Genomic DNA, 23109 nt, shown 5'->3' on the forward strand with positions numbered 1-23109 from the left:
CCTGGGCAACAAAGCAAGACCCTATCTCAACAAACAAACAAACAAATAAATAAAAATCCTAAGCCCCTCACTAACTGAAAGGACCCCCTCTTGGCCAAGGGGACCCCAGAAAAAAACTTTGAAACTTAATTCCCAGCTGTGATGGGAAGGGAGGTCAGACATGCCTCATTGTATGTACCCTCTACCTTTTGGAGTTTAGGCACAAATGACCAGCATTAATGTTAAAATAGAGATCACAGCTGAGGAAATGAACTCTTTGTGACCATAAGATACCAAGTTATACACAGGACCTGAGGCCATGCCAGGCAAGGGTTAAGTCATGCACTGAGCAGGTCCCTCTGACCTGGTGGTTTGGTTAACAGATTTCTTTATGTTAACTAAAAATATTCCTTGGCCAGGTGAGGTGGCTCATGCCTGTAATCCCAGCACTTTGGGAGGCCGAGGCGGGAGGATCACCTGAGGTCAGGAGTTCAAGACCAACCTGACCAACATGGAGAAACCCCATCTCTACTAAAAACACAAAATTAGCTGGGCGTGGTGGCGCATGCCTGTAATCCCAGCTACTCAGGAGGCTGGGGCAGGAGAATTGCTTGAACCCAGGAGGTGGAGGTTGCAGTGAGCCGAGATCATGCTATTGCACTCCAGCCTGGGCAACAAGAGTGAAACTCCGGCTCAAAAACAACAAAAATTCCTTTCTGCTGACTCTAAATTTTTAGACAGAGCTTGACTCCTTTAACCAATTGCAAATTAAAAATGTCTGAACCCACCTATAACCTGTAAGCCCATGCTTCAAGCTCTCTCACCTTTGGGGCCAAACCAATGTATGCCTTCCATGTATTGACACATAACTTTGCCAGTAACTTCTGCCTCCCTAAAATACGTAAAAACCAAACCATAATCCCAGTGTGCACTTTCTCAGGACCTCTTGAGACTGTGTTCCTCAGGCCGTGGTCACTTCTATTGGTTCAGAATAAATCTCTTTATAATATTTTACAGTCTGGCTTTTCCACCAGCAGGCCCACGTTTTCGTTCTAAGAGGTTAAGGGATAAAAAGGGAGAGGCAGACAGGTGGCAGGAGCAATGAGGAGGCAAGAAACCCAGGTCAGGCTTTCTCAAGGAGGGGACTTTGGAGTTGGACCTTGAAGGGTGATGCTGTGGCCATCTGCAAAAATGGAATGGATCTTCCCATCTGAAATTTGGTTCGGATGTCAAGACCAATGATGCCACACACTCACCGAAGGGTCCTCTTCTGCCTCTGCGGGGTGACTGCAGAGGGAGTGCTGTGAGCAGGGGTCTGGGTGATGACCGGCACCAGCTCCACCACCAGGATCTTTCTTCTCTTGCCTTGCTGCTCACTACCCCCCCCCCGCCTGCTGGGGATCATGCTCTTTGAGCTAGAGGCTGCATTTGCTGAGACCTCCTGAACCCTCTGTTAGAGATTTAACCAGCCTAAGTCAGAAGTTTCAAGAGCTGGTGTTTAGAAACTGGAGTAAGAAGCTATAACGCTGTTTCCAGTGGCCCTGGTTCACGCATCTGGGTCTAGACCTCTCCGTGTGTCTCAGATTGAGTCACGTGTCCTGATGCCACCATTGGCTCTCACGGGAAGGATCTCACTCTGTGACTATTGCTTGGTCTCAAACAGGGATTAGCTCTCTGTTCCAGGGAGCACTCAGGCACCAGCAGGGTTTTTGTTTTGTTTTGTTTTGGGGGAGTTTTTGGATACAGGGTCTCCCTCTGTTGCCCAAGCTGGACTAAAGTGGCTCAGTCACGTCTCGCTGCAGCCTAAATCTCCTGGGCTCAAGTGATCCTCCCACCTCAGCCCCCTGAGTACCTTGGGCTACAGGTGCATGCCACCATGACTGACTAATTTTTCAAATTTTTTTGTACAGATGGGGGTTTCACTATGTTGCCTAGAGTGGTCTCAAACTCCTGGGCTCAAGCAATCCTCCCACCTTGGCCTCCTAAAGTGCTGAGATTATAGGTGTGAGCCACTGCACCAGGCCAACAACTTCTTATAAAGTTAAATGTATGCTTATCATACAATCCAGCAATCCCACCTCAAGATGTCTTCCCAAGAGAAAGAAAAACATGTCCACCTGGTAATTCATACATGCATGTTCATAGCAGCCTTATTTGCAATTGCCAGAGACTGGAAACAACCCAAATACACAACAACTGGTGAATGGATAAACAAGTTGTGGTGTTCTGTACTATGCTGAAATTAAAAAAAATTTTTTTTTGATGCTTACTGGATGTATTTTGGAGTGGGGGGTCCTCTCTACCCTATTTATATTTATATTCTATTTTTTTTCCTCCAGAGAACCTCAAATCAATATTATCAACTTCTTATAAAGTTAGCTGTATGCTTATCATACAATCCAGCAATCCCACTTCAAGATGTCTTCCCAAGAGAAAGGAAAACATATGTCCACATGATGACTCGTATATGAATGTTCATAGCAGCCTTATTTGTAATTGCCAGAAACTGGAATCAACCCAAATATACAGTAGCCAGTAAATGGATAAACAAGTTGTGGTATACCCATACTATGCTGAAATTTTTTCATCTTTTTTTTTTAATGCTGACTTGATATGTTTTAGAGTAGGAGTGGGTCCCCTCTATCCTATTTATATTTATAGTCGATTTTTTTTCCTCCAGAAATTCTCAAACCAGTATTATCATGGTCAGGGGCCTTCTTCATGGCAATGGTGGCTTCATTGGGTTTAAGGACCCCAGGGGTTAAATCAGGTTTGGATTAACTCCTTGGCAGCCTGGACAACATCATGAGACCCCCATCTTTACAAAAAGTTTAAGTTCATTCCTTTCTGTTGCTGAGCAGTATCCATAGTGGAACACCACAACTTGTTCATCCATTTACTAGTTGTATATTTGGGTGGTTTCCAGTTACCAGCAATTACAAATAAGGCTGCTATGAATATTAATGTACAAATCATCGTGTGGGCATATGCTTTCCTTTCTCTTGGGAAGACACCTCGAAGTGGAATTGCTGGATTGTATGATACGCATACTGTTAACTTTTTTTGTTTTTCTTTGAGACAGAGTTTTGCTCTTGTTGCCCAGGCTGGAGTGCAATGGAATGATCTTGGCTCACTGCAACCTCTGCCTCCCAGTTCAAGCAATTCTCCTGCCTCAGCCTCCTGAGTAGCTGGGATTACAGGCACACACCACCATGCCCAGCTAATTTTTTGTATTTTTAGTAGAGACCGGGTTTCACCATGTTGGTCAGGCTGGTCTCGAACTCTTGACCTGAGGTGATCCACCTGCCTCAGCCTCCCAAAGTGCTTGGATTATAGGCGTGAGCCACCACACCTGGCTAGCATACATTTAACTTTATAAGAAGTTGCTGGCCAGGCACAGTGGCTCACACCTATAATCCCAGCACTTCAGGAGGCCAAGGTAGGAGAATCGATTAAGCCCAGGAATTTGAGTCAAGTCTGGGCAACATAGTCAGACCCTCATCTCTACAAAAAATTTGAAAAATTAGCCGGGCATGGTGGCGTGTACCTGCAGTGCAGGAGGAATAAGTTTAAGAGATGTACGGTATTAGTACAACATGGTAACTCCAGTTAATAACACTGTATCGTAGACAGCAGTCCCTCCTTATTTGAGGCTTCCTTTCCACAGTACAGGTACCTGTGGTCAACCGCAGTCCCACAATAGGTGGGTACAATACAGTACAATAAGACATTTTGAGAGAGGGAGACCACATACATATAATTTTATTACAGTGCATTGTTATAATTGTTTTATTGTATTATGATTCGTTATTGTGGTTAATTTCTTACTATGCCTAATTTGTAAATTAAATTTTATGATAGGTACTCTCCATGATCTCGGAACATATTTTCACTGGATAGGCAGGGACTATGGGACTCAAAAATTGCTAAGAGAGCAGATTTTAAGTGTTCTTACCACATGCACACAAAATAAGGATGTGAGGGATACATATGTTAGTTAGCTCAATTTAGTTATTCCACAGTGTATATGTATTCCAGCCTGGGCAAGAAGAGCTAAACTCCATCTCAAAAATAAAAAAAAATAAAAAAAGAGAATAGGTTTTGGAATCATACAGACCTGAGTCTGTATTGCTGAGTGCAATGGTGTGAGCTCGGCTCACCGAAACCTCTGCTTCCTGGGTTCAGGTGATTCTCCTGCCTCAGCCTCCAGAGTAGCTTACAGGCATGTGCCACCACACTCAGCTAATTTTGTGTTTTTAGTAGAAACAGGGTTTCTCCATGTTGGTCAGGCTGGTTTCAAACTCCCCACCTCAGGTGATCTGCCCACCTTAGCCTCCCAAAATGCTGGGATTACAGGCATGAGCCACCACACCTGGCTAGCTATTCTTTCTTTTAAACCTGTAGAAACATTGATCCGATGAGACAATACATGCATGAATTAACTTGACTTAGCCATTCCACAACGTTACATATTTCAAAATTTTGTGTTGTGTATCCTAAATATATACAGTTTTAATGTGTTAATTTAAAAATAAATATTTAAAAATATATGATTCATCTACTCATGTCTGTACTTACTAATTCAGTTAGTCATTTATTTGTTCATTCACATGTTTAGATAATGATAAAGAATACAGGCTCTAAAGTGGTTCAGCCTCCAGTTCTGCCACTTTGGGTGACTGACTTCATCTTTTGAGACCCAATGAACCTGAAGGGAGAAATTTTTCAAATAAAAATTACATATTTATTTTTAAATCAACACTAAAATTGTATATATTGGTGCACAACACAAAAAATTGAAATATATAACATTATGGAATGGTTAAAACAAGCTAATTCATAGATGCATTGTCCCATGTACTTACATTTAATCTTTTTTTTTGGATACAGAGTTTCACTCTTGTTACCCAGGCTGGAGTGCAATGGCGCAATCTCGGCTCACCGCAACCTCCGCCTCCTGGGTTCAGGCAATTCTTCTGCCTCAGCCTCCCGAGTAGCGGGGACTACAGGCATGCGCCACCACGCCCAGCTAATTTTTGTATTTTTAGTAGAGATGGGGTTTCACCATGTTGACCAGGATGGTCTCGATCTCTTGACCTCGTGATCCACCTGCCCTGGCCTCCCAAAGTGCTGGGATTATAGGCGTGAGTCACCAAGCCTGACCTTAATCTTTTTTTTTTTTTTTTTTTTTGAGACAGGGTCACACTCTGTTACCGAGGCTGGAGTGCAGTGGTGCAATCATAGCTCACTGCAGCCTCGAACTCCTAGGCTCAACTGATCCTCCCACCTCAGCCTCCCACATAGCCAGGACTCCAAGCATGTGTCACCATGGCTGGCTAACTTTTTGTTTGTAAAAATGGAGTCTCACTATGTTACCCAGGCTGGCCTTTAACTCCTGCCCTCAATCCATCCTCCCACATCGGCCTTCCCAAGTGCTAGGATTACAGGCACGAGTCACCATACCCAGCCCCATACTTACATTTACTTGTAGTGAGAACACTTAAACCCTACTCTGTCAGTAGTTTTCAAGTACACAGTACATTGTTACTAATTATGCACGGTAATATTTAATTTGTATGAATGCTCCTTAAAATCAGGGACCCTGCCTCATTTTTTATATTCAATTTTACTGGATATAAATTCCACCTTGGTAAACCTGATTCCCTAAAAATCCACAAAAAAGAAAAAGAGAGAGATTGAGTTAGGTCATTTTGGGGTTTTTTTGTTTTTGTTTTTGCTTATTCATTTGAGGTTTACTGTAAAACTTGATACCAGAAAAAGGAAGAAGTGCCGCTTTTGTGCTGTGAGTGTGTAAATTGTGTCCTTTCCAGAGAAAGGACAGTCATGGTGCTTTTTTCTCTCTGCCCAAGGAAGGAACGTGCTAACAGCCAGCAGGAGGCTTTGTGGGGACCAGGGGCTATCAACAGCCATCACCACTGACCAGTGATGTGTTAAAGCAGTTAGGCAGTTTCTAAGAGCAAATCAAAAGCTAAGGTTCTGTGATTCTGAAAAGAAGACAGGGACAGAGACTGGAAACACAGAGAGAAAGTGCAGGACTAAGAGACACTCACAGGGTGGGGGTTTCCTCTCCTCTGCTATGTTCTGGGTTGTTTTGCTTGTTTTGTTCTGTCTCTCTGCTTTTCTCTTGGTTCGTTCCTCAATCTCCCTTCCTCTGAGTCTGATTCCCTTTTTGTTCTCATTTTCTCTCTCTGTCCCCTCTCCCTCCTTCTTTCTCTCCTTCCATTACTCTGTTTTTTTCTTTTCTTTTTTTTTTTTCATTTTTCTTTTGATTTGGTGTTTCGCTTTTGTTACCCAGGCTGGAGTGCAATGGCGCGATCTCGGCTCACCGCAACCTCCGCCTCCTGGGTTCAGGCAATTCTCCTGCCTCAGCCTCCTGAGTAGCTGGGATTACAGGCACGCGCCACCATGCCCAGCTAATTTTTTGTAGTTTTAGTAGAGACGGGGTTTCACCATGTTGACCAGGATGGTCTTGATCTCTTGACCTCGTGATCCATCCGCCTCGGCCTCCCAAAGTGTTGGGATTACAGGCGTGAGCCACCGCGCCCGGCCTCCATTACTCTTAAATGAAGCAAACATTCAGATAAACCAGCACAGGGGCCAGGCACCATGGCTCACACCTGTAATCCCAGCACTTTGGGAGGCCAAGATGGGCAGGTCGCTTGAGACCAGGAGTTTCACCATGGCCAACACGGCGAAACCCCATTTCTACTAAAAATACAAAAATTAGCCAGCCATGGTGGCACGTGCCGGTAATCCCAGCTACTTGGGAGGCTGAGGCACGAGAACCGCTTGAACCCAGGGGGCGGAGGTTGCAGCCTGGGCAACAGAACCAGATTCTATCTCCAAACAAAAAACAAACAACAGCACAAAGTTCCCTTGTCCTATGATTCATTCTCTCTCTCTCTTTCATTTTTTTTCTTTCTCTCTTTCTGCCATTTCTCCTTCCCTGTGTCTTTTTTCTCTGTGGGTTTTATTTAAGCAATAGACGTTCTTATGCAAAGAAAAACTTTATGGAATTAGGTTGATCAACTTCATATATATATATATATAACTGTGGAACTCGGTTCTCTTCTGCCTATTTGGAAGTCTGTTCCTTTATCTCGTCTCTTTCTGGGACTCCTTCCAGCTCAGCCTTCCTGCCCCTCCCATCCACTCTCCTTTCACAACCTCTCTTTCCCCCTGCCCCTCCTCTGCACTGCATGGGGACAGACCCCAGGTGGCCAAGGTCTCCCCACCCTCCTTTGTCACTGGAGTCGGGATTAGAACCCAGCTCCCCAGTCACCTTGAGTCATCAGTCCTGGGGCTGCTGGCTGGCTTGCCTAGGGGAGAGGGAGTGGGGCTGGGTCTTCCCACCCTGGGTCCTTTCCTCCCTCTCCACTCCATTTAGCTGTAAAGCTCAATTAAGTGTGATTAGCTAAGAAGGGTTTCTGCCGAATTACAGGACGCCCCACCCCTGTCTTCCTGGTCCCCTTCCCTCAACCCGGAAACTGGATGCGCCAGGACAGAGAGAGTTAAGAGCTTCTTTGTCAGTGGTCTGTCTGCAGCAACAGACAGAAGGAAGGGGACAGGTTGAGCAACATGACAGGTGGCTGAGGAGCCAGGTGCAGAGTGGGAGAGTTGGCTGGTGGAGCGGCCAGCAGATGAGAGCACAGGCAGGTAGGTGGACAGAGGGATAGCAGTGACTCGGGCCGAACCGTCACAGCCACGACAGCCACGACAGCCACGTAGAGGACCGGCAGACAAAGAGACCAGGTGAGAAGGAGGTAGGTGACTGCCAATGAGGGAGTCACATACAGGGGAGCAGGTAGAGAGAGGACAAGAAGGTCATCCCCTTGGTGACCTTCAAAGAGAAGCAGAGAGGGCAGAGGTGGGGGACACGGGGAAAAGGGTGACTTCTGATATTCCCCTTTTACCCCCAGACTTCGGAGGTGACCCATCATGGGGGCCAGCATCTTTTTGCTCCTGTGTGTTCTTGGTGAGTTCTCCTGGAGCAGGGAGAGGGCAGGACTGGGGCTGGGTCCCTCCATCCCTCAAGAGGAGGCCCCTTCTCCCCATCTCAGCTCTGGCCCCCAGCCTGGTGGCGAGGAGGGGAGGGGCTTTCTCTGTGCCTCCATTTACCTGCAGCTCTCACGGCACTGCTCACCTCGGCCTCCCCTATCTTTTGATCCCTCTTCCCTTCCATCCCTCTCTGAATCTCTGTCTCGCCATTTCCCTCCCAAGTGTAAGCATCTTTCTCCCTGCTCTCTTTGGTATTTCACGGTTTTTGTTCTATAGGGATTTTGATGGGATCACAGGCACCCGCCACCATGTCTGGGTCTCTCTCTGTTTCTCTCCTGCCTGTTTCTCTCTCTCTCTCTGTGTCTCTCTATCACACTATCTTTTCCTGTGTCTGACCCGTGCCCCTGTCTGTCCCCAGGGCTCAGCCAGGCAACCACATCGAAGATTTACAATGGCACCGAGTGTGGGCGTAACTCCCAGCCGTGGCAGGTGGGGCTGTTTGAGGGCACCAGACTGCACTGCGGGGGTGTCCTTATTGACCGCAGGTGGGTCCTCACAGCGGCTCACTGCAGTGGCAGGTAAGCCCCAGGCTGAGCCCCTTCCTAGCGTGGGCGAAGGGAGGACTATGGGAACGCAAGTGCTGAGGGTAGGATCACAAGGGAGGGCAGTGCCCATGGGGAAGAAGCTGGTCCTGCAACAAGAGAGTCTGCTGAGGTTAGACCAGGAGTGGAACTTCCTTAGCAGTGGGCTTGGGGTGGTGCTGGGTGGAGTGAGGTGTGGGGGTGGAGGGCCAGGGAGGATCCTGGAAACTGCCCACCTGCCCCTCCTGTTACTGCATGTACCCCTTCTTTCCTATGTGACGACTGCCACTTCCCAGCCATCCCATGACCCAGTCTGGGCCTTGGGCCCATGTCTGAGCCAAACTCTTTGCTTTTTTGTTTTTTTGGAGACAGCTTAGGCTGGAGTGCAATGGTGCTATCTCAGCTCACTGCAACCTCCGCCTCCTGGTTCAAGTGATTCTCCTGCCTCAGCCTCCCAAGTAGCTGGGATTACAGGCACCCGCCACCACGTCCAGCTAATTTTTGTATTTTTTGTAGAGATGGGGTTTTGCCATGTTGGCCAGGCTGGTCTCAAACTCCTGGCCTCAAGAGACCCGCCTGCCTTGGTCTCCCAAAGTGTTGGGATTACAGACGTGAGCCACTGTGCCCGGCCAACATGACCCAAACTCTTTGTGCAACCTCAGAGATTACGCCTGGTGCCTCTCTGGGCCTCAGCGGACTGATGCTTTGGAATTTTTCTTCTCTTTTCTTTTCTTTTTCTTTTTTTGGAGACAGAGTCTTGCTCTGTCACCCAGGCTGCAGTGCAGTAATGCTATCTTGGCTCACTGAAGTCTCAACCTCGTGGGCTCAAGTGATCCTCACACCTCAGCCTCCCGAGGAGCTGAGACTACAGCTCCGCACCACCACACCCGGATAATTTTTAAATTTTTTGCAGAGACAGGGTTTCGCTGTGTTGCCCAGGCTGGTCTCAAACTCCTCAGCTCGAGCATTCTTCCTGCTTTGACCTCCCAAAGTGTTGGGATTACAGGCATGAGCCACTGTGCCTGGCCTGGAACTTTTTTGTGAAAGGGGAGCTTAGATGCAAAGAAACAAAGAGACTCAGGGACAGAGAGGGCCAGCAGCAGGACGGAGAGAGACCATTCATCTCCCACTCATTCATTCAGTCAGCAGCATGGACAGCACATGCTCCATGCCAGGTCGTGGGAAGCAGGCAGTGAACAAGGCCCACTAATGTCCCTGCCTTCGTGAGCTTCATCGGCCAAGAGAATCAGAAATCGAGGCCAAGAGCAGTGGCTCATGCCTGTGATCCCAGCACTTTGGGAGGCCTAGGCAGGCAGATGACTTGAGGTCAGGAGTTCGAGACCAGCCTGACCCACATGGTCAAACTTCATCTCTACTAAAAATACAAAAAGTAGTCGGGTGTGGTGGCAGGCGCCTGTAATCCCAGCTACTTGGAAGGCTGAGGCAGGGGAATTGCTTGAACCCGGGAGGTGGAGGCTGCAGTGAGCCAAGATTGTGCCACTGCATTCCAGACTAGGCAACAGAGCAAGACTCCATCTCAGAAAAAAAAAAAAAAAAGAGAGAGAGAGAGAGAGAGACACAGATGCAGGGCATGGGGGGAGAAACAGAGTGAACACCCAAGACGGAAAGAGGGTGACAGAGGTCAGGAATGAGAGCCTGCAAGGGAGACTTGCAGAATGTGAGGCACGGGTGAGAGGACAGTGAGAGGCAGAGCAGTGGGGAGCGGCAGGAGGACCTGGGTGTGTCCGTGGAGGGGTGCGAGGTGGGGGCTGCCCGCTTGCCACCGGCTGAGCCGCTGCCACCCGCAGCAGGTACTGGGTGCGCCTGGGGGAGCACAGCCTCAGCAAGCTCGACTGGACCGAGCAGATCCGGCGCAGCAGCTTCTCCGTGACCTACCCCGGCTACCAGGGAGCCTCGAGAAACCACGAGCACGACCTCCGGCTTTTGCGGCTGGGCCTGCCTGCCCGCATAACGAGCAGTGTTCAGCCTCTGCCCCTGCCCAGTGACTGTGCAACCACCGGCACCAGGTGCCACGTCTCGGGCTGGGGCATCACCAACCACCCATGGAGTAAGGGGCCTGGGGTCAGGGGTCAGGGGTCAGGGTAGGTACAAGTCTGGGATGCAGGGTGAGAGGTGGAATCATGATACCTCAGAGAAAGGGTGGGTAAAGGGCCAGGGTGTGGGGTGGAACGTCAGGGGCATGGGTCCGGATCAGAGATCGTGGTGGACTGGGGTCTTGGGAGTCAAAGGAGTTAAGGGATGAAGTCAGGGATCAGAGGTCAGAGATGTGGTCAGAGGTCAGAGTGTGTCAGGGGTCCTCATACGGGAGCAAAAGGCATATTTATATAGAAATAGGATCTGGGCTTTGTGGATCATGGTCTCTGGGGTCAGAGGTCACTGTAGAATTAAGGTCATGGGATCCAGAGCTTGTACAATCTGGTCAGAATCTGAGGATGGAAATTGGCATTCTATCAAAAATCACATATCTGAGATTGAAGATCACAGCATCTGGGGTGTGGGGGCCAAGGGCTGGGGTCATGGAGCCTGGGGTTGAATAAACTGGGATCAGAGGACACTTTGGAGTTGGAAGCAGTGAGGTTTGGAATACACAGAGCCGAGGCTGGAGGTTAAGGTGAACACAGGGACATGGGGTCAGGAGACAGAAGATATGAGATCAAGCTGGGATCATAAGGTAATAAGATAGAAGGTCAAAGGTCACAGTATCTGTCATTGAAGAGGGTCACGTCTGGATTTGTTGTCTCTGAGGCTGGAGAGACAAGGAGGGTCTTGAGTTTTGCCACTCAAAGTCAAATGTCAAAGGTCAAAAAGACTGTCAATCATCTGGGGTCGTGAGTCATATGAAATTAAGTCATAAATATGTAATTTGGGGGTGTCAGGATTGTAGTACAGGTTGGCGAGGGGCAGTGGTATTGACTTGGATGGGCCACATCCAGTGGGGAGGGACATGCCTCAAAGTGGGGAGCTGTAGAGAACCCTGCAGCATGATGTTCCCTCTCCAGACCCATTCCCGGATCTGCTCCAGTGCCTCAACCTCTCCATCGTCTCCCATGCCACCTGCAGTGACGTGTACCCTGGGAGAATCACGAGCAACATGGTGTGTGCAGGTGGTGTGAAGGGGCAGGACGCCTGCCAGGTGAGCCAGTGCAGGCAGTGTGTGTGGCCACCAGGACAGGAAGGGAAGGGGAGAGGCTGGAAGCAGGAGGGGAAGTGATGGAGGATGAATCAGGGAAAGGGGATGCTGGAGAGAGATGGGGTCAAAAAGGAGGAGAGGTGCCAGGCGCGGTGGCTCATGCCTGTAATCCCAGCACTTTGTGAGGCTGAGGCAGGTGGATCACTTGAGGTCAGGAGTTCAAGACCAGCCTGGCCAACATGGTGAAACCCTGAATCTACTAAAAATGCCAAAATTAGCCAGGCGTGTTGGTGCATGCCTGTGGTCTCAGCTACTTGGGAGGCTGAGGCAGGGGAATCGCTTGAACCTGGCAGGCGGAGGTTGCAATGAGCAAGATCGTCTCTGTACTCCAGCCTGACAACAGAGTCTGTCTCAAAAAAAAAAAAAAAAAAAAAAAAAAAATGGAGAGGAGGCCCAGGATAAGGAAGGGAGAGACAGGGAATAGGAGGGAAGACCAGGAAACGGAAGAGGGGGAGGGTCAAGGAGAGAGGGAGGGAGGAAGGGAACAGAGAAGGCAAGACCAGAGAGAGGCAGCAAAAGAGACAGAGAGGCCTGGGGGCCCAGACAGGGAACCAGCTGTTTCTGGGGCTCTAAGTCTTTCCCATACTGTCCTCCAGTTGGTGCTGTCCCACACTGAGAGAGACTGGAAGATGGTGCTCTCTCTCCTCATTGGTCAGGGCCCCAGTCATTGCCCTTGGGAGAACCTCTGTTTTTTATGGAGCTTCACCCTTCTTACCTGGGATTGACCCCTAGAGACAGTGGCTCTTCTCTGTTGGTTAGCCATTGCCATTGTCCTCTGGGAAAGTGATTGTACTCTTTTGTCTGATGACCAGGCTTGGAGCCCTCCCCAAGACCCGGGACTGGGTTGGAGGGTTGGGGAGGAAAACAGGAATAAGATGTCTCCCTTGTTCAGACAGTATTTCTCCTCTTCCCTTCCAGGGGGACTCTGGAGGCCCCCTGGTGTGTGGCGGAGTCCTTCAAGGTCTGGTGTCCTGGGGGTCTGTGGGGCCTTGTGGACAAGATGGCATCCCTGGAGTCTACACCTATGTGTGCAAGTATGTGGACTGGATCCGGATGATCATGAGGACCAACTGACCTGTATCCTCCACCTGCACCCCTTGGCTTGGGTGCCACTCCAACCCTCAGAGCACCAATACCTCCTCCTTCATTTCCCCCAGCTCCACTCTTGTTGGCCTGGGGAACTTCTTGGAACTTTAACTCCTACCAGCCCTTCTGAGACCCATGAGTGGGGTGAGAGAAGTGTGCAACGGTCTGGAATAAATACAAATGAAGGAGAGACCATGTCTGTCCATTTGATGTCCCATGCTAGTTGAGACTGGAAGAAGGACTCAACGGTTTCCTTATCTCATAGGTGTAGAAAGAGAGCTCAAATAAGGCCAGTCGCAGTGGCTCACACCTGTAATCCCAGCACTTTGGGAGACCAAGGCAGGTGGATCAGTTGAGGTCAGGAGTTCGAGACTAGCCTGGCCAACATGGCGAAACCCCATCTCTACAAAAATATGAAAATAAAAATAAAAAATTAGCTGGGTATGGTGGCACACGCCTGTAATCCCAGCACTTTGGGAGGCCAAGGTGGGTGGATCACCTGAGATCAGAAGTTTGAGACCAGCCTGGCCAACACAGTGAAACCCCATCGCTACTAAAAATACAAAAATTAGCCAGGCATGGTGGTGCATTCCTGTAATCCCAGCTACTCAGGAGGCTGAGACAGGAGAACTGCTTGAACCAGGGAGGCAGAGGCTGCAGTGAGCCGAGATCGCACCATCATTCTCCAGCCAGGGTGACAGAGTGAGACTTCATCTCAAAAAAAAGAAAAGAAAAAAGAAAAAGAGCTCAAATAGGATGAGGATCTTCCCTGAGTAGTCACTTAGAAATGGAGTAGAAAACGTTACTTATAATAATATAGGCCAGCCGGGCGCGGTGGCGCACGCCTGTAATCCCAGCACTTTGGGAGGCCGAGGAGGGTGGATCACGAGGTCAAGAGATCGAGACCATCCTGGTCAACATGGTGAAACCCCGTCGCTACTAAAAATACAAAAAATTAGCTGGGCATGGTGGCGCGTGCCTGTAATCCCAGCTACTCAGGAGGCTGAGGCAGGAGAATTGCCTGAACCCAGGAGGCGGAGGTTGCGGTGAGCCGAGATCGCGCCATTGCACTCCAGCCTGGGTAACAAGAGCGAAACTCCGTCTGAAAAAAAGAAAATAATAATAATAATAATAATAATAATAATAATATAGGCCAGGTGTGGTGGCTCACACCTGTAAGCCCAGCTCTTTGGTAGGCCGAGGGGCTGAGGCGGGAGGATTGCTTGAGCTCAGGAGTTCAAGATCAGCCTGGGCAACATGGTGAAACCCGTCACTATAAAAATACAAAAAATTAGCTGGGTGTGGTATCATGTGCCTGTAGTCCCAACTACTTGGGAGGCTGAGATGGGAAGATCACCCATGCCAGGGAGGTAGAGGCTGCAGTAAGCCAAGATCACCCACTGCACTCCAGCTTGGGCAATAAAGTGAAACCCTATCTCAAAACAAAAACCCAATAATATAAATAAGAGCCATGTTTTTTCATCCGGCATGATAGCAGTGCCCAGAGCTTATAAGATTTTCAATGGTCCACAAACAACCCCCCCAAAAAAAGAAAGTTGTTAGCTCCAGAATACCAGATGAAAGCTGCCAAATCAACATTCATGACCATTTAATTCAATGTCCATAAAACATAACGTTCTTTCCACTAGCCAAAGGCAGTTTACTTTCTTGTAATCAAGTATACATTGTATCTTCAATGTGGGATGCGGCTTTGTTCTAATATGTATGCGATGATGAAGGGTGGGGTGCAGCCTTGGAAAGCAAGAGCGCTCAGCCTACATCTTAAAATTCTCCTGCCCACCCCTTGGATTCTGTCTCCACTGGGACTCAGGAGGTGAGGAGAGAACATCTCCCCAAATGCACTGAAGGGGACCTGGAGGAGGGAGGGAGGGAGGGACAGGCAATCCTAATAGCCGAGCTGCATTTGCTGAGCCCCGCTGCAGTCTGCTCTTTCCAAATGGACCCTCCTGGAGGCCTGATCCCAACTTCCCCTGCAATCTTGCACAGGTCTGTCAACCCCATCTCTCAGATGAAGAAACTGAGCCTCGAAGGGGTGGAGTCCCTTGTCCCCACGTCATAAGGGTAGTCATAGTGGTAGGAAGGGGAAGCACCTAGGTTGGAGGCCAGGGCTGGCTGCCGTCAGAATCTAGGCCCTCCCCTGCCTTGCTCCACATCTGGTTAGGAGAGAGAGGGGAGGAATGCCAAGGGAAGGGACCTGGGTGAGAACAGACAAGCTGGGAGAAGCAGGAGTCCGCGCACGGGGTTTGCAGATGCAGAGGTGGCTGCAGGACGGGAAGTCATCAGGCAGAGGTCTCGCAGCAGCCAGTAAGTGAACAGCCAGACTGGGAGGCAGGGAGAAGGGGGCAGGGGAAGGGTCAGCCGAGAAGCAGGGCCCCAGAAGAGCCCTGGGGTGGGGCGCAGCCGAGGACTCTGTTCCCTTTCCTGAACTCGGCTTCCACAGGCCCTGACCTGCCTCCCCCACCCTCCTCGGTCCTGCCCCTGTGCCTGGCAGCAGCCCCACCTCTGTGACACCCCAGCATCCCCACCTTGCAAAGGAGAAGGGAGCAGCCTAGGGGAGGCCAGGGGCCCACCTGGGCTGGGGCTGTGGAGAGGGAGTGGCTGGGACAGAAGGAAAGAGAGAGACGGAGATTAGATGGAGGGAGAGAGATTTTGAGACATTGCAAGACAGAGGTGCAGTCAGAGACTGACTGAGAGACACAGAGATAGAAGGAATTAGAGAAAGGGCCACCCAGAGCCGGCTGGAGAGAGAAGTATGGAGGTGAAGACGGGGACAAGGACAGAGAACGGCAGACAGACACGTAGAGACAGAAAGAGAAAAATCACACATGCACGCAAAGTCAGAATTACCAAATGACGGGGAATGACCCATGGGGCGAGACGCAGATTCAGAGACTCAGGGCAGGGAAAGGAAGGTTGCAGACGACAGACAGACAGACGGAGGGACGCTGAGACGCAGGGAGAAGAGGGGCTTGCAGAGGTGGCACAGGCAGGCAGGCAGTGCCTCGGAGGCCTTCGGGGAGGGCCCACACACACACCCCACCCCGGGGCATTAAGGCAGGGCTTGGAGGCCAGTCATCCTGGGCCCGCCCGGGGCCACCCCCCGCCTGCCCGCCTGCCTGGTGCCTGGCACCTGGCACTCCAACCCAACCGACCTGCCGCAGCCGCCGCCGCCACCGCCGGGCCCCCAGAGCCCCAGCCCCAGATCCCGTGAGTCCAGGAGGAAAGGGAAGCCCCCACTCCAGGTGTCAGCCCTCCCCAAGGACACCTGTCCCTCTCAGGCACCCATTTCTCCCTCTGCTCTGTCCTTCTCTGCTTGGGTGGGGGTTCCTAGCCTCTCTCTGTGCCTCTCACCTTCAATGGCTGACCACAGCGTCGGTTACCTCTGATCTCCATGGCTTCAGCTGCTGAGCCGGCCCTCTGCTCCCACCCCCGCTGGACAGGGCAGCTGAGGGCACTGGCCCTCCCCTCGACCAGCTCCGCCCAGCTCTGCTTGGCTGTCCTTCAAAGGGGCAGGGGTTCAGCAAGTCGGGTGACGGGAGGCCCAGACATTGTCTGGGGCTGAGTTCCCTACCCGCACCCCCACCCCCACCACCAGCAGACCTCAAAGGCTCCATATCACCCTGCCGTGAAGACAATGAAAAAGGGGTGGCTACGGAACAGGGCCTGGTTCCCCTGTCCTTCCAGCCCGAGCTGCTGGGGCCTGGCCAGCTCTCAAGGCAAGAAGGGAAACATCCTCTGAAATGCGCCAAGGAGGCCCCATGGCTGACTCAAATGGGGCCAGCCCACGGCTAGCCGGGTCAAAGCCCCCCCAACAACCTCCATGTGGTCCTTGGTATCCCGGCAGCTTCGAGCTGCGACCAGGCCCCCTCCAAGGCCACCCTCGACACCTGAGATATATTTTAAGTGTTTGGATGTCTGAGTGCTGTGAGAAACAGGGAGTTTCCCCAACCTTGTTTCTCCCAAGTGGGGTGCAGGAGCAGGTGCGGGAGAAAGGAGCGGGCAGGAGCCAGCCCCCGACTTTCCCGTCAAGTGATGCAGCCATGTTCCTCCTTGTTCCCAGAGGAACCTGGGGCCTGCCCCTCCCCCCTCCAGGCCATGAGGATTCTGCAGTTAATCATGCTTGCTCTGGTGACAGGTACGGCAGGGAATGGGGCAGGGCAGGAGCCTCCCTCTTGAGTCTCTGGGATCCCCTAACCCTCTGTGTCTGGACCGTGACGGGCCGATTCCAAATCACAGAACAAGCCACACAACCTCTGAACTAGGGGCAGCTGCCATGAGGGCCTGCATGCCTTTCAGACAATCCCTTTAAACGCCAAAAGAGGAGAGGCCAAGGGGGTCCTAGGGGGTCCCAGGGCAGGGCCAGGGAAGCTGGAGTCGGCGGGAGTGTCACTCAAAGCGAACAGGACAGGGACTACCGACAAACCGGTATGGAAGTTTTTGTTGTTTTCCAGAGACAAGGTCTCGCTCTACGTCCAGGCTGGAGAGCAGTGGGGCCATCACAGGCTTAAGGAATCCTTAAGCCATTTCAGCCTCCCCGGTAGCTGGGACCACAGGCACCTGCCACCAAGCTAGACTAATTGTTTAATTTTTTTGTAGAGATGAGGATCTCACTATGTTTGCCCAGGCTGGTCTTGAACTCCTGGGCTCAAGCAATCCTCCCACCTTAGCCTCCCAAAGTGCTGGGTTTACCAGCGTGAGCCACTGTGCCCGGCCCTATGGAAGCATTTTCATCCTTTAACACCCCACCCCAGCATCCAGCGTGCAAACCAGAGGGACACCAGGCGAGGGCCCAGACCACCCCCTCCTTCTCTCCTCCCCACCCCATTTCTGGGAGTCCACCTCTCCTTCCTGAGCGCCTCCTTTTGCTCTCCCCCTCCAGGGCTCGTAGCGGGAGAAACCAGGATCATCAAGGGATTTGAATGCAAACCTCACTCCCAGCCCTGGCAGGCAGCCCTGTTTGAGAAGACACGGCTGCTCTGTGGGGCGACCCTCATCGCCCCCAGATGGCTCCTGACAGCAGCCCACTGCCGCAAGCCGTGGGTGCGGGGGCTGGGGCGGGGCCGGGAGGGGGCTGGGAATGCAGAGATGGATGGAGAGGAGCTGGGGAGAGGGGTGCGGGAAGGGGATCAGAGATGGGACAGGCACTGTCAGCAAGGTTGGTGGGCTCGAGCTGGGATTGAAGGTGGGGGGATGAATGGGGTTGGGGTGGTCCCCCTATGGCTGGGGGACATGGAAGAGGCTGGAAGTAAGAGCGATGTTTCTTCACCCTCAAATGTGTCACTCACCTCTCCCGCCCACGTCTCCCCCCACCCCGTGTCTTTTCCCACCTTTCCTCCTCCAACCATGGTCTCTCCCACCTCAGCCGCTACATAGTTCACCTGGGGGAGCACAACCTCCAGCGGCGGGACGGCTGTGAGCAGACCCGGACAGCCACCGAGTCCTTCCCGCACCCCGGCTTCAACAACAGCCTCCCCAACAAAGACCACCGCAATGACATCATGCTGGTGAAGATGGCCTCGCCAGCCTTCATCACCTGGGCTGTGCGACCTCTCACCCTCTCCTCGCGCTGTGTCACAGCTGGTACCAGCTGCCTCATTTCCGGCTGGGGCAGCACATCCAGCCCCCAGTGTAGGAGTTCCAGAGGGGGAACCCGGCCCGGGGTGGTGGGGAAGGGGTGGTTTTCATTGTGGAAGGGGTCGGGGGACCAGATATGTGGTTCAAAGTGGCTATGGTGGGATAAGTTGAGGGGATGCGTGGAAAACGTCAGGACGGGGGAGGGTGGAGACAAAAGTTGGGGCCTTGGAGTCAGATGGACGGGATGTACAGTCAGACACATGACTCCCGGCTGTAGGAACCTAGGCAAGCGACTTCACCTCTCTGAATCTTGATTTTCTCCTCTATAAAATGAGAATAATTATACCCACCTGCCAGGATTGGATTAGAGATAATGTATATCGAGCAGCTGGCATAAATAATGTATTGGATAGCAGGCTGGGTGCAGTGGCTCACGCCTGTAATCTCAGCACTTTGGGAGGCTGAGGGGGGTGGATCCCTTGAGGTCAGGAGTTTGAGACCAGCCTGCCCAACATGGGGAAACTCCGTCTCTACTAAAAATACAAAAGTTAGCCGGACATGGTGGTGCACACCTACAATCCCAGCTACTCGGGAGGCCGAGGCAGGAGAATTGCTTAAACCTGGGAGGCAGAGGTTAGTGAGTGGAGATCATGCCACTGCGATCCAGCCTGGGCAACAGAGTGAGGCTCTGTCTGGATAGCATTGCTGTTGCTATTGTTACAAGCAGAGAGGTGAGTTGGCTGTGTCTAAGGACAGGGATTCTCCCAGGGCCTGGGTCACAGCAAGCACTGCGTTAGGTGAGATGGCAGGGGTCCTCACACTGTCACCCCGCAGCCCCTCATGCTGTTTCCACAGTGCGCCTGCCTCACAGCTTGCGATGCGCCAACATCACTATCATCGAGCACCGCGAGTGTGAGCATGCCTACCCCAACAACATCACAGACACCATGGTGTGTGCCAGCGTTCAGGAAGGGGGCAAGGACTCCTGCCAGGTCAGAGGGCAGGGCCTGGGTCTCCAGCCACATCCCCACCCCCATCCCCAACTTTGAGTACATCTTCGCTGACATCCACAATCTCACCCCTGACCTCAGCCCACCTCCCCTGCAACTCCCAATCCATCTCTCTCCCCGTTCTCATTTCTGAACCAGCACAAACTTCAGCTCCATCCCTGTTCCCATCCCGTTTCCAGCTCCAACTGTCCCCAAATTCGCTTTTGAGCCTAACCCCATCATTTACCCCACCCATAATCCCAGCCTTATCCAGTAACCTATCACCAACCCCAGGTCTCCCCCTCCTCAGTCTCAACTCCACTCCCAGCACCATCCCCACCTCCTCCCTGGCCAACACCACGCCCAGCGCTTTCTCTGACCGATGTTCTCTCTCCCCACGCGCAGGGTGACTCCGGGGGCCCTCTGGTCTGTAACCACTCTCTCCAAGGCATTATCTCCTGGGGCCAGGATCCGTGTGCGATCACTCGAAAGCCTGGTGTCTACACCAAAGTCTGCAAGTATGTGGATTGGATCCACGAGACAATGAGCAACAACTAGACTGGACCACGGCCCAGCATCAACCATGTCCACTTGGTGATTGGCTCCTGTTCACTCTGCTAATAAGAAACCCTAAGCCAAGACCCTCTGTGAACACTCTCTGGGCCTCCTGTACTACAGGAGACGCTGTCACTTAATAATCAGCCTGGGGTTTGAGATCAGTGAGACCTGGATTCAAATTCTGCCGTGAACTATTGTGACTCCGGGGTTAACAACAGCTGGTTCCCTATTGTGTCCCCAGTCCCAAAGACAGCTCCTGGCATAAATCAAGGTTTCAATAAACATTCCTAAATGAGTGAATCTACTGAGTGCTTACTATGTGCTAGACCCCGATCCAAGGGCTTTTATTTTATTTTAGATAGTCTTGCTCTGTCGCCCAGGCTGGAATGCAGTGGTGCCATCTCAGCTCACTGCAACCTCCCCCTCCTGGGTTCAAGCGATTCTCCTGCCTCAGCCTCCTGAGTAGCTGGGATTACAGTTGCCTGCCACCACACCTGGCTGATTTTTATATTTTTTAGTAGAGACGGGGCTTCATCATGTCAGCCAGGCTGGTCTCAAACTCCTGACCTCAGGTGATCTGCCCACCTTGGCCTCCCAAGGTGCTAGGATTACAGGCGTGAGCCACTGTGCCTGACTGGCTTTTCTTTATTAATTTAATTAATTCATCTATTTATGAGACAGTCTTCCTCCGTTGCCCAGGCTGGCGTGCAGTAACACAATCATAGCTCACGGCAACCTCAATTTCTGGGGCTTAAGTGATCGTTCTGCTTCAGACTAGCTGGGACTACAGGCACATGCTACAAAGCCCAGCTAAGTTTTGTATTTTTTATCAAGATGGAGTCTCACTCTGTTGCCCAGGCTAGTCTCAAACTCCTGGGCTCAAGCAATCTGTCCTCAGCCTCCAAAAGTGCTGGAATTACAGGCCTGAGCCACTGTGCCTGGCCTCCAAGCACTTTTAAATGGATCAACTAATGTAATCCTCATAAAACCCTATGAGGTCGGCACCGTTATCCTATTTTATAGATGAAAAAACGGAGACATAGAAAAACGAAGTCAGTTACTCACGGTCACGAAGCGAGGAGAGCAAGGATTTGAAGCAAGGTGGTCTCTTAACTACCACGTGAGATCCTCGAGGAAGGCTGTTTATCTCCGTATCTGTAAAACTGTGTACGCAAAAGTATGATAACACAGTAAGTAAAGGAGTCAGTCAGCCTGCACATTCTAAGACCCAGCAAAAGGAGCTCGTCGTTGTTTTTTTCCAACTTCCTTGATACATAATTAGGTGGTGGAGACCTCTGCTGGCCAATATGGTAGGTAGCCACTAACCACACGTGGCTCTTACAATTAAAATTACATAAAGCCAGCCAGGTGTGGTAGCTCACGCCTGTAATTCTAGCAATTTGGGAGGCTGAGGTGGGCGGGTCACGAGGTCAGGAGTTTGAGACCAGCTTTGACAACATACTGAAACTCCCCTCTCTACTAAAAATACAAAAAATTAGCTGGATGTGGTGGCGGGCACCCGTAATCCCAGCTACTTGGGAGGCTAAGGCAGGAGACTCACTTGAATCTGGGAGGTGGAGGTTGCAGTGAGCCGAGATCATGCCACTGCACTCCAGCCTGGGCAACAGGGCGGGACTCCATAAAAAAAATAATAAATAATATATATATAATATTTATTATTATATATATTATATATATATTATATAAATAAATATAAATAATATTTAATATATAAATAATATATTATATATAATAATATAATGTATATATTATTATTTATATATATATGTTTCCGATATATATATATATATATATAGCCAGAAATGTAACTCCTCCATCTTGTGACATGTCCAAGACTGGATAGCCACGTGGCAGGATTAGTTAGCGCATATAAAACAACACCTCAGAAAGTTCAGATGGCCAGCACTGAGTCACACAACCTATGAAGAGGATGTCCAACAGAAATCCAGAACTCAGGACCTTCTGTCTCTTTTTTTTTTTTTTTTTTTTTTGATGGAGTCTTGCTCTTTCACCGAGGCTGGAGTGCTGTGGTGCAATCTCGGCTCACTGCAACTTCTGCCTCCCAGGTTCAAGCAATTTTCCTGCCTCAGCCTCCCTAGTAGCTACAATTATAGGCCTGCACCACCATGTCTGAGTAATTGTATTTTTAGTAGAGACAGGGTTTCACTATGTTGGCCAGGCTGGTCTTGCACTCCTGACCTCATGCCTCCCAAAGTGCTGGGATTACAGGCATGAGCCACAGCACCCAGCCAATTCAGGATCTCCTGGCACGGTCTCTCACCTTGAAGGAGAGGGGCTGGCAGGAGGAACAGGAGCCCAGAGTGGAAACAGGGCCTTCTGGTTGTTAAGTGGACTTGCTGTGTGGCCTCCTGTGAGTCACTGCCCTTTCTGAACCTCCCATTCCTCACCTGAGATGAGGGAGTTGGCTGAGGCGATGCTGATGCCCCTCGACGCTTTGACCTCCTGTGATTCAGGGCCGTGTGTGTCACCTGGTGGCATGCAGATGGCAGGGAGGGTGTGAGGTGGCCACACATGGACATGAGGCAGAGCCACAGCCCTACCACGCACACGGGCTAGTCACTGGACACACAGAGCTCGCTCACGGCCACAGAGTAGGCGTGGATTTCCCTCTGTCCTTGTCTCTGTGTGTCTTAGCCTCTGTGCCCCCCACCTCTTTTAGCCTTAGTTTATCACAATCTCCCTTTCCAAGCCAGTCTCTGTCCCTCCTACTCAATCTGCTTTATCTCTGGGCCTCCCTCCTTCCTCTTCCGCAGTCTGGCTTCTGACTTTGTCACCCAAGGTATGCACTTCCCGTTGGTTTCCTCGTTCTCAGTCGCCTCTCATCCCGCCACCCCCAGCCTCCCTGGGGACATGGAACCCTCTCCCCGAACCCGGGAAGCCTTCTTGGAACGGGGGACTTGGGGAATCCCCACGGAAGCCAGTTCCAAAAGGGATGAAAGGGGGTGTTTCAGGCACTGGGAGAAGCCTGTATTCCAGGGCGCCTCCCAGAGCAGGAATCTGGGACCCAGGAGTGCCAGCCTCACCCACCGTATAATTAGACAGAGGGAAA

The 23109-nt window shown here is 51.1% G+C and overlaps 2 protein-coding genes across 4 annotated transcripts; both read left to right on the forward strand.

Annotated features, from left to right (window-relative positions):
• The first annotated feature begins 7270 nt into the window (after window positions 1-7270).
• Window positions 7271-13065, forward strand: KLK12 (kallikrein related peptidase 12). Of its 2 annotated transcripts, XM_032264540.1 has the most exons (6): window positions 7271-7763; window positions 7920-7975; window positions 8417-8576; window positions 10391-10647; window positions 11600-11733; window positions 12709-13065. In XM_032264540.1, exons 2-6 carry the CDS (start codon window positions 7939-7941, stop codon window positions 12862-12864), a joined length of 744 nt encoding a protein of 247 aa, XP_032120431.1. In that variant the 5' UTR covers window positions 7271-7763; window positions 7920-7938; the 3' UTR covers window positions 12865-13065. The 2 variants fall into 2 exon arrangements, with proteins under 2 accessions (XP_032120431.1, XP_032120432.1); XM_032264541.1 differs by lacking the exons at window positions 7271-7763; window positions 7920-7975; window positions 10391-10647 and having other exon boundaries at window positions 8450-8576.
• Window positions 13066-14960: 1895 nt separating this feature from the next.
• KLK11 (kallikrein related peptidase 11) lies at window positions 14961-20318 on the forward strand. Of its 2 annotated transcripts, none has more exons than XM_032264404.1 (6): window positions 14961-15201; window positions 16958-17032; window positions 17777-17933; window positions 18260-18525; window positions 19327-19463; window positions 19866-20318. In XM_032264404.1, the coding sequence occupies exons 1-6, from the start codon at window positions 15075-15077 to the stop codon at window positions 20016-20018; spliced, it is 915 nt and encodes a 304-aa protein (XP_032120295.1). In that variant the 5' UTR covers window positions 14961-15074; the 3' UTR covers window positions 20019-20318. The 2 variants fall into 2 exon arrangements, with proteins under 2 accessions (XP_032120295.1, XP_032120296.1); XM_032264405.1 differs by lacking the exon at window positions 14961-15201 and adding an exon at window positions 15920-16104 and having other exon boundaries at window positions 16872-17032.
• The last annotated feature ends 2791 nt before the right edge of the window (window positions 20319-23109 follow it).

The sequence above is a fragment of the Sapajus apella genome, unplaced genomic scaffold (genome assembly GCF_009761245.1).
Source record: "Sapajus apella isolate SASKATOON/1434 unplaced genomic scaffold, GSC_monkey_1.0 scaffold144, whole genome shotgun sequence".
Lineage (NCBI taxonomy): Eukaryota > Metazoa > Chordata > Mammalia > Primates > Cebidae > Sapajus > Sapajus apella.